The sequence below is a fragment of the Oncorhynchus tshawytscha genome, linkage group LG28, assembly GCF_018296145.1.
Source record: "Oncorhynchus tshawytscha isolate Ot180627B linkage group LG28, Otsh_v2.0, whole genome shotgun sequence".
Classification (NCBI taxonomy): Eukaryota; Metazoa; Chordata; class Actinopteri; order Salmoniformes; family Salmonidae; genus Oncorhynchus; species Oncorhynchus tshawytscha.
The window spans coordinates 31,171,683-31,183,435 of NC_056456.1; the positions used below are offsets into that span (position 1 = coordinate 31,171,683).

At 40.4% G+C, this 11,753-nt stretch overlaps 1 protein-coding gene across 1 annotated transcript in view; it reads right to left on the minus strand.

Annotated features, from left to right (window-relative positions):
* Positions 1 to 11,537, minus strand: part of slc25a36a (solute carrier family 25 member 36a) — a 34,200-nt gene extending 22,663 nt beyond the window's left edge. The window contains exons 1-2 of the mRNA XM_042307609.1: positions 11,145 to 11,537; positions 1,081 to 1,245 (exon numbers count right to left, since the gene is read on the minus strand). Coding sequence (XP_042163543.1) covers positions 1,081 to 1,245; positions 11,145 to 11,185 — 206 coding nt within the window. The 5' untranslated portion in view covers positions 11,186 to 11,537. The remainder of the gene's footprint in view (positions 1 to 1,080; positions 1,246 to 11,144) is intronic.
* Positions 11,538 to 11,753: the final 216 nt, after the last annotated feature.

The window sequence follows — 11,753 nt, forward strand, 5'->3', positions numbered from 1 at the left end:
TTGAAAATATATATTGTTTTGTATTAAAACAGATATTTTAAATGTCCATAATCGTTGGTTACCAGATTACCGTGCCAGCCCTAGCTTTTTGCTCCCTTTACTACACCAGTTATGAAACTGGCTGTGCCTCCTGGCCCCGTGGTGTGGAAAATGTTTAAGGTGAGGGCATCTAAACAGCTGTTGGTATGAGGGACATTCATTCACTGTGCCACTGTCCACATTACAATAACAGCTGCAAAGAACAACGTGTCTATTTCCTTGTCCTCTCTCTGTACTTCAGCCTCTATTCTAGTCCGATCAGCAGAGAGCTTTTACAGAGAAATACGAAAGGAAAAGATTAAGGGGTTAATGTTTCCCCTTAGCAATATGGAGGATAGGAAGGAGTTGGAATAGTCACAGTGCAGTGGTATAGACTAAATGTTTTAAAAAACTAAGGCAAAGGGGAAAGTTGCCCTCTACGATACTTACGTGGGTAGTTCCACAGCAAACCAAAACAGAACCACAGTAAGCCCTGTTCTCATTCTATTTTTACAAGTGAGTGATGCAGATTTAAGTATGCTATAGAACAACTTGTACTTATCCAATATGATAAGGGATATTTCAGCCTTAGCAATGATGACTGCTAAACTACATCCCCAATCTGAGATTATAGAACCCCACTATGTGGTTCAATATGTGTGGGAGAACCATATTGATGCAATCAAAATGCTGAAAAGCAAAGCAAGATTCCCAGATCGTAGTCTATTATGACAGTCTTGCTTTAGCTATGACAAACTGTCGTTGCCTTTTGGGGGGTGGAAGAGTAAACTTTAACCTTAGAGGACAATAAAAAGACGACCGCTTCATGACCATTAAAAAGGAAAAGTCAAGATGTTTGTCTGACAACACTCTTCTACAGAAACTCATCATTGAATCACTGGGTGTTAAGTGTCAAAAGGACATGTGAGATACTGGAGGTGGCCTTGAGTGAAACGTGGCGAGAAACTTCTAGTCTTCCTGAAACGGTGACCCAACAAACCCTGTCCAAACAATGGAATGTGTAGGCTATTCTCTGTGGCCCCTGTGTGTTAGTGAACTTACTTGAGGCAGTGGAGGGGTCCCGGGGGGGCCATGCGGGCCACACTGGCCCCGTTGACGGTGCTGAGCTGCACCTCAGAGATGTAGAAGGTGACATGAGAGGACTGTAGTCTGGTCTTCACCACTTCCAGTGGACAAGTCAGAATAGCACCCACTGTTCCCCCACACCTAGATGGGTTGAGAGAAAGAAATAGGATGGGAGGAAGACAAGCAGGTCAGAATAGCCAGAATACACAAGGCTGTTTATTATTATTTTTTACAAAAACAAGAAACCCCATAATTGCTCTCGGATCACTAAGATTAGGATCTGTATTTATCCATTTCATAATTGTTTATTGACCAGATATTATGCTTTTTACCAAAATTTCCAACACAAAAATTATCATTACAGCAACAGTTTTCAAAGTCCCAAAAATAAACTAAATCTATGTAATATTATTTTTACATTGCTCACCTGATGAAATGGCCTGAGTAAGACACTGAAAGCAAATATATTTTAAGTTAAATTATTAAATTGTATTTTGTCATTTCACTCTTTACCGCAACACTGAATCTTGTTTTTTTGGTCTTAATTACTTGTGTGTAATATATATATATAAAACTGAGTGATAATGGTACAATTGGAAATCAACAATGTTTGACAGTCGTTATTTGACAGACGATAGTTTAGCCTATTTGAACTTGACTGGCACCGCTGGAATAGGGCAGCGCAGAGCTGGGCAACATACCAAATGACCTACCCATTCCCATAGACTATTTCAATAAACATGTCGTAGGTAGGTAGCCTGTTATTAACATAATGCAGTGTTGGAGGAAATTATAGTTGAAATGATTAATTATGTATACATTTAAATTAGAACCATTTCTTTTAATACTATTATGTTATGGTATGAAATGTATGGGTTCTTGGTTAAACTAGGACTGAAAATGTAAGTAAAACGAATTAATTGTCTGTACCTTGCAGGTTTAAAGGGAGAGGGATGGCATATCTCTTTAGACAGATAAAAATGTTTGTTTTATGATCCTTTGTGGAGAAGAGTATATATTTTTAGACAGATTGGAATGTTTGTTTTATGAGGGGAGTAGAAGACAATTTCCAGACCTGAAGACACTGCGCTATTGTGTGGATCGGAGAGAGTCTGAGAAACTGATGACGTCATTTTTATCTTCTCTTTAAAATGTAATGTTCTTTGTATTTTGGGTCAGTACTCTCTTGAATTAAACACTGTTACCTGACTTAAGACTGGTCTCGATCTATTTCATGCAAGAAATGATAAACTTACAACTTATTATGAAATAGATAGAGTGTGAATTTGGTTTTGGCTACAAAACATATATGAATTTAGAATTCGTCTAACATGCAGGAGTACAAATAATCTAGGAGGCCAGTAACCGAGTTCTCAGAAAGTTGTGTGTTGTTTGTGAATAGCCAAAATAAAAACATGGTATGGTAATGGGAGAACATTTTTGCAAGAGAATAATCAATTTGGAAGTTTCTGCCCTCCACCTGACCAAAGCTTTAGGAAAAAACTAAGTGTGCCACCGGAAAATCCCTCCTTGCAAACCAAACAGCCAATAATATTGGCCTATACTAGGCTACGGTCAATTAACGTGGCAGTAAACGTTACCTGTGTAAATTAAACTTATCACCTAACATTTATTTTATTGTCGAAGTGTTTATTCATATCCTTGACTTGCACACTTGGCATTAGCCTAAATAAGCTCCCACAGCAGTGCTTTTGATAAACAGGAACAAAAAATAAATTATTTGTCAGAGTTGTCAAACAAATGTATTTTGAATAGCTATTATGAACAGTGCATTTATTTCAAAGCCATCAATCACATTAAACAAAGTATTTTTTATATAAAGCGAACAGGCCTATCAAACTTGCGCTTTGTTGACTATCGAATAAGAATGCAAAATACGACTATAACAAGTATAATCCACATTTGAATAGGCTACCAAATAAGTATGAAATTAAACAAATAAATTACAACGCAAATAAGTAGGGGAGAGCCGGCATTTAAGTAAAACTGGGCAAATGTAACACCCCGATTTTCTGAGATATCACAGAAGCTAGCATGCTAGTAGATAGCCCAATGGTTGGAAGTCTATGGGTAACGCTCAATAGCATTGGCTTGCGAAACTACCTCTAAATTCCTTTATACTGGACAGAGAGAGACATACAATAGTATTCACGAGTTCATCTGACTCTGGGGAAGTAGATACAGTGCATTCAGAAAGTATTCAGACCTTCACTTTTTCCACATTGTTACGTTACAAACAAGAAAACTTCAGCGTGCATAACTATTCACCCCCCCAAAGTCAATACTTTGTAGAGACACTTTTTGCAGCTATTACAGCTGCAAGTCTCTTGGGGTATGTCTCTATAAGCTTGGCACATCTAGCCACAATCGGAAATCGGCATTTTTGTACGCCGATTACATTGCATTCCATGAGGAAACTGCGTGGCAGGCTGACCACTTGTTAAGCAAGTGCAGCAAGGAGCCAAGGTAAGATGCTAGCTAGCATTAAACTTCTCATAAAAAGCAATCAATCTTCACAATCACTAAACTACACATGGTTTATGATATTACTAGGTTAACTAGCTTGTCCTGCTTTGAACATAAATTAACAGGCACCTCATTTGATTATCATCGAATCCCAGCCTACCTCACCAAACAGGGGATGATTTAACAAAAGCACATTCGTGACAAAAGCACAATCGTTGCACAAATGTACCTAACCATAAACATCAATGCCTTTCTTAAAATCAATACACAGAAGTATATTTTTTAAAACCTGCATATTCAGTTAAAAGAAATCCAGGTTAGCAGGCAATATTAACTAGGAAATTGTGTCACTTCTCTTGCATCCATTGCATGCAGAGTCTGGGTATTGCAGCAGTTTGGGCCGCCTGGCTCGTTACGAAATAGAAGAGATAGCCGGCCCTGCAGCAGAGTTAGCACTGCCTTTTCGGCGCTATCCCCAGAAACATTGTGCCAAAATATCCAGTGTTAAACAGGGTCAAAAACAACGCATAGATCTTTTTTGCTGTCTAATCGATTGGTCAACCTTTTAAAACGTATTTTTCCATATATAGAAACACTGAATAAAAATCAACTAAATGTAGGCTACTGAGCTTGTCTGTTGCTTTAAGCACTGGGATTAAAACTGAAGACAAATTACTAAAGAGAGCGCCAGAGATCAGTATAGCCTAACATGCTGACCACACCGCTCACGTCTCAAAATACATTTAAACATACATGTTATTCAATTTATAATCGCTCACGTGTACCAACGAGTGTCTGCGTTGCGCTAAAATAGAAGTCAGTTCTCTGACACTGAACGCGGTGCAAGTACTACCTCGCCCATCTCTTCATTGGTTTATAGAAGCAGATACCCATGTGCCATCTCATGTGTTATACCCACGTGGGTGATTGAAAGATGAACTGAGTTCGGTCGGTCGTCGTGGCAACTATGAAAGTTAGATGCCAATCGCCCAAAAAATGTCCAAAGAAGAAAAGGCCTGGAAGGAGTAGAGATGAGGTCGACCGACTATGATTTTTCAACGCCGATACCGATTATTGGAGGGCCAAAAATGCAGATACCGATTAAATGGCCGATTTTTTTAACGATGTATTTGTAATAATGACAATTACAACAATACTGAATGAACACTTATATTAACTTAATATAATACATCAATAAAATCAATTAAGCCTCAAGTAAATAATGAAACGCGTTCAATTTGGTTTAAATAATGCAAAAACAAAGTGTTGGAGAAGAAAGTAAAAGTGCAATATGTGCTGTAAGAAAGCTAATGTTTCAGTTCCTTGCTCAGAACATGAGAACATATGAAAGCTGGTGGTTCCTTTTAACATGTCTTCAATATTCCCAGGTAAGAAGTTTTAGGTTGTAGTTAATATAGGAATTATATGACTATTTCTCTCTATACGATTTGTATTTCATATACCTTTGACTATTGGATGTTCTTATAGGCACTTTAGCATTGCCAGTGTAACAATATAGCTTCCGTCCCTCTCATCGCTCCTCCCTGGGCTCGAACCAGCAACACAACGACAACAGCCACCATCGAAGCAGCGTTACTCATGCTAGCTAGCAACTTACCTTGGCTTACTGCATTCGCGTAACAGGCAGTCAGTCTCCTTGTGGAGTGCAACGAGAGAGAGGCAGGTCGTTATTGCGTTGGACAGGTTAACTGTAAGGGTGCAAGATTGGATCACACGAGCTGACAAGGTGAAAATCTGTCGTTCTGCCCCTGAACGAGGCAGTTAACCCACCGTTCCTAGGCCGTCATTGAAAATTAGAATGTGTATTTAATTGACTTGCTTAGTTAAATAAAAAAGGTATAAAAATAATATTTTAAAAATTAAATTTAAAAAACGGCCCCCAAAAATACCGATTTCCAATTGTTATGAAAACTTGAAATCGGCCCTAATTAAAATCGGCCATTCCGATTAAATCGGTCGACCTCTAGTAGAGATAACAAGAAACGTTTCAGTTGACCGTTTTGTGTGTGGATTAATTGTCAGAGTAGAGGACCTTGTGCATTTCAGGTAAAATAACTCAATATCCCAGGACAAATTAGCTAGCAACTGCAAGCTAGCTAGCTAAATTCCCATAAATGTTTTTTTATTTTTTATTTTATTTCACCTTTATTTAACCAGGTAGGCTAGTTGAGAACAAGTTCTCATTTGCAACTGCGACCTGGCCAAGATAAAGCATAGCAGTGTGAGCAGACAACAGAGTTACACATGGAATAAACAATTAACAAGTCAATAACACAGTAGAAAACAAAGGGGGGAGTCTATATACAATGTGTGCAAAAGGCATGAGGAGGTAGGCGAATAATTACAATTTTGCAGATTAACACTGGAGTGATAAATGATGATCAGATGGTCATGTACAGGTAGAGATATTGGTGTGCAAAAGAGCAGAAAAGTAAATAAATAAAAACAGTATGGGGATGAGGTAGGTGAAAATGGGTGGGCTATTTACCAATAGACTATGTACAGCTGCAGCGATCGGTTAGCTGATGTTTGAAGTTGGTGAGGGAGATAAGTCTCCAACTTCAGCGATTTTTGCAATTCGTTCCAGTCACAGGCAGCAGAGTACTGGAACGAAAGGCGGCCAAATGAGGTGTTGGCTTTAGGGATGATCAGTGAGATACACCTGCTGGAGCGCGTGCTATGGATGGGTGTTGCCATCGTGACCAGTGAACTGAGATAAGGCGGAGCTTTACCTAGCATGGACTTGTAGATGACCTGGAGCCAGTGGGTCTGGCGACGAATATGTAACGAGGGCCAGCCGACTAGAGCATACAGGTCGCAGTGGTGGGTGGTATAAGGTGCTTTAGTGACAAAACGGATGGCACTGTGATAGACTGCATCCAGTTTGCTGAGTAGAGTGTTGGAAGCCATTTTGTAGATGACATCGCCGAAGTCGAGGATCGGTAGGGTAGTCAGTTTTACTAGGGTAAGCTTGGCGGCGTGAGTGAAGGAGGCTTTGTTGCGGAATAGAAAGCCGACTCTTGATTTGATTTTCGATTGGAGATGTTTGATATGAGTCTGGAAGGAGAGTTTGCAGTCTAGCCAGACACCTAGGTACTTATAGATGTCCACATATTCAAGGTCGGAACCATCCAGGGTGGTGATGCTAGTCGGGCATGCGGGTGCAGGCAGCGATCGGTTGAAAAGCATGCATTTGGTTTTACTAGCGTTTAAGAGCAGTTGGAGGCCACGGAAGGAGTGTTGTATGGCATTGAAGCTTGTTTGGAGGTTAGATAGCACAGTGTCCAATGACGGGCCGAAAGTATATAGAATGGTGTCTGCGTAGAGGTGGATCAGGGAATCGCCCGCAGCAAGAGCAACATCATTGATATACACAGAGAAAAGAGTCGGCCCGAGAATTGAACCCTGTGGCACCCCCATAGAGACTGCCAGAGGACCGGACAGCATGCCCTCCGATTTGACACACTGAACTCTGTCTGCAAAGTAATTGGTGAACCAGGCAGGGCAGTCATCAGAAAAACCGAGGCTACTGAGTCTGCCGATAAGAATATGGTGATTGACAGAGTCGAAAGCCTTGGCAAGGTCAATGAAGACGGCTGCACAGTACTGTCTTTTATCGATGGCGGTTATGATATCGTTTAGTACCTTGAGTGTGGCTGAGGTGCACCCGTGACCGGCTCGGAAACCAGATTGCACAGCGGAGAAGGTCAGGTGGGATTCGAGATGGTCAGTTTAATGCTTTTCGACCTGTTTTAAATGTTTAAAACTGCTCGACCTTGTGGAGCAGTTTAATTTATAATAAGTCTTCATCGCTCAAAATCAATGTTGTGTGGTAAATCAAAATTATATCTAAAATTATTATACAAATCTAAAAGGAACTTCTATTGCCAATATGTAAAAATAGCCTACATAAAGATAACAAATAAAAACATTGCAGCCCGCAGGTAGAAAATGTCCTGATAAAAATAAATATCCCATTAATCACATTGGCTACGCATGGCCTGTCTGCAAGGAACTTGATACGTGCAACACAGCATTCCTAAACTAGCCAACAATGTCTGCTATGTGGATCGAGCAGTCATTTGAAAGAGTAACAAAATTTCAGCAAGACAACTCAAAAGGCAAAATACATTAAAGCCAAGATAATAGAATTCATTGCCCTTGACAATCAACCATTCTCTGTCGTGGGTGATGATCAAGCACCGGTACACACTACCAAGTGCGCTATTTTTCAGATGTTTCCCTACTGGAGTTGCACAGTAACGGAGTCTTTGCGTGTCAAAAAAGATACAGTAGCACTGTCAAAGCTGTACAAAAAAGAAGTCTGCAAACAAGCAAACACCAGCCGCGAACGATGTGATTACAATACCACGTTGTTAATAAAGCATTATTTTTTTGACCACAACTTCTGGAGTAGCTAGCTTTAGTTTGGTACCTAGCTAGCACCAATACAACCAGCCTGAAAACAATGACCAGTAGAAACTGCAGTCAATTTCATTATTCTTAGCAATGATTTTAGGAATCCTTGTGAGTAAGTATTAGCTAGGTTGCCACTTGTTGTTCGCCTATTGAAATTGAACTTAAATAAATTGCTAGTCAGCTACGTAATCCTGTTGGCCAAAGCTAACATTATAAGCAGCCAGCTAGCTTCATCTGTCTAGTGAGGCGGTTTGCCTTCAAAATAAAAGTATGTAATTGAAAGTAATGCAAATTAATATATATAATTATGCCATACTTTTATTTTGAAGGCTAACCGCAAAGTCTACTATTGTAGCTAATCTTTATCGTGGCTAGCTTCACATAGATGGGTCCGACCACCATTAATCCAATAAGAAATGTCTTATAAATTAGGGTTATTTCAGATGACACATTGCTACATAGTTAGCTAGCTAACTATAGCTACTGAAACAGATGTCGTGTTATTTGACACGTCAAGTAGTATTATTTGAAGTGTATCTTTTTTGACATGCAAAGACCCAAACGGCGTTCCATAGAAATCCTGGTTGAGAATGAAACTGAACAAATAAACAACGAAACAGCACAGCAAGTAAGTGAAAGAAATTGTTTTTGATTATGTTTTACTGGTAATGGGGACATACGTAAATGTCAACAAATTAACGATTTGGTCAGTGTATGTGTAAGCTTTATTATCTACAATGACGACGCTGGGCAAATTGTGCGCCACACTATGGGACTCCCAATCAAGGCCGGATGTGATACAGCCTGGATTCGATCCAGGGACTGTAGTGACGCCTCTTGCACTGAGATGCAATGCCTTAGACCACTGCGTCCATGTGTGTGTTAACTATTTAACTGTACTAGAATGCTTAAAAGGCCGCTGAAGTTGTAAATATACTGGTAAATATCGGTATCGGGCAAAAATGTCACATCGGTGCATCGCTAGAATAATCCTTTGGCGGCTTCTGCTGTGCACGAATGACATAGTGATGTCCCATTACCTAGGGTTATTTCTCTCCCTAACACTAGTAGCTCCATTTGAGAGTCACTCCCCCACCAAGGGACACTCAAAAATGAGGGGGAGGGCTAAGGGGGTTATTGGGATTGAGGCAGTTTACCACTGCTGCCTTTCAAAAGACCGAACCAAATACAGGCAAGAGCGACCTTCGGCCCAGATTCAGGGGGCTGTTCCAGGTTGCTGCTGCTGCCTGCGCCTGAGTGTACAACCAACAGACAGTGAGAGGAAACAAGACACACAGGCCTTGAGACCTGTTGTGAGGAACATCAAGGGGATTTAGAGATCATTATTTGTTTCTCGCTGAAGTAACTCAATGTGCCCCTAACATTACGTTTTCAGAACTCAATTAATAAAAAATAAAACATCAGGTTTGACAAGATGGGCCTTACTTGTTGACATTTTTAAAAAGTTTGCCCAGAGGCTGATGGAAAACAAGACAAAGGGGAAAAGATAAAAGGAAGAAAATATGCTGGCACTGCAATGGAATCAATCTAGCCTTTCTCTGAGGAAAAAATATATATATTAAAAAAAGACTGGCATACAAAACAGGCTATCTAGTGTTAGGCTATCCTAAGACTTGAGCCAAAACCATACTAGAATTCGATTTCCATGACAAGTAGGCATATTCTTGTCCAGTTGTGAGAATGGCTCCAATAACCAACAGGTTGCTTTTCAATGACACTAAGCTTATTGATTAAAATCTACAATCTCAATTTACTTGGAGCAGTCAGACATTGATTTTAAAAAATGTTAAAACATGTAAATTCAGCAATCTAGGCTTCAGACAGGTGCCCTTCAACCCTTCCAATATCCTCATTGTCAACATAATGTATTGAATGTGAAAGTCTACAATGTAGCAAAGGTAGAACATGACTTCAGTATCACATTGACACAGAAGATGCCAATGATGTACAGGAACGGAAACAGACACTCCGGTAGTGTGGTCAAAGTCGCAACAGATGTTCTTTTTGTGTTTTTCCAATGAGAATGAAAAATAAGCTAGCTACTGTACATTGACACTTGACGATATCACCGGGAGACCTGTGTAAACTGTGTAAACACAATATTTCCACTGACATGCAGATCAAGCCAACTGACATTTACTCTTCAGGTGCTGACCTGTTGCACCCTCTACAACCCTGCTGGTCATCTATGAACTTTTGAACATCTTGGCCACGTACTGTTATAAGCTCCACCCGGCACAACTAGAAGACAACTGGCCACCCCTCAGAGCCTGGTTCCTCTCTAGGTTTTTTCCTAGGTTCCTGCCTTTCTAGGGAGTTTTTCCTAGCCACCGTGCTTCTACATCTGCCTTACTTGCTGTTTGGGGTTTTAGGCTGGGTTTATGTATAGTACTTTGTGACATCGGCTGATGTAAGAAGGGCTTTATAAACACAATTGATTGATTGATGTAGCTAGCTATATTGAATCCAAACCTGTGTTTTGCCCTGACCTTTTCATCCAGTCCATTGAACACCTCGGAAGGCAAATAAGGTAGATATTGCTGTAGGTTAGTGGTTGATACAGAGGATATATTGCATAGGCCAAGACATGTTCTCCATCTTTCAATGGTGTGTTTTATAAGGCTTGTCGGAGTATGCCAAAGCACAAAGTGTCAAGAACTGTAATCATAATATTCGACGATATAGCTACTCGGTCAACCGCTGCTCGAGGACAACAAAGGCTCGTGCGTCACTGTCGTGGACTTCATTCACGAGCATACTCATCTGTCGTAAGGCAAACCACGAACCCTGTGGAGTGTGATGTGTACTAATATCAACCTGTTTTCGGTCGAATTTAATAATGCGATGTGTAATAAACTAGTGGCTAGCGCCTGGCTACCTAGCTAAACCGTGGTTGCCTATTTTGATGCTGCAAGACAGAGCTAATTTGCTAACTAGCTGCTGAGGATGGCATAGGTAGTGACAGCTGCTAATGTTACATGCACGCGCGTCTGGAAAAATCTCTTGTTTTCTCCATGCAAGCTTATTTTGACTCTATAAAAGACAGTCAGGTCATGTTAACTAGCTAACATTATTCCTAACAAATAACTCACCCTCCGGCAAACAAATGAACCAGGGTATCCCTTTGACTCATTCTTTAGCATTCTCCGAACCAGTACACTCTTCGTACTGCGTCAATGAGGAAGACCGGGTTGGATGACGATATGCGCACTTCGTAATATCGGCGACGTCGGTTAGAAAATCAGTAAAACTGATTTGATTAACGTTGCCCAACGTTAGCTAGTCATCTAACGTCACACAAACCCTTCTGTTTCGTACAATCCCCTCGTTGAACGGACAGGTTTTATTTTAATTCCTATGTACGTTAAACTACAAATCATGAGGAATTCTAAATTAACATGTTCTGTGTATTCTCAGTTCTATCCATCGGTATTTGCTACAGTCACCCTCGCTCGCATCTCTTATCTGTTCATCGCTGCAATGAGGGAGGATAGGTCACAGTATGTACTGTAGAATAGGCTGCAAGACAGAGCCGGCTATTGGCCAGTTAGCGTAAGTACGTCACTTTGTCTCCGCCCGATCACGCATCTTTCACATGATCACGCCGCGATCAATCAGCCACAGGGCAATAAACAGGGTGCAGTTTAGGCTTTATAGGAATAAATAACTGATTAACTTTTTTTTAACAGTATTGTTGTGAG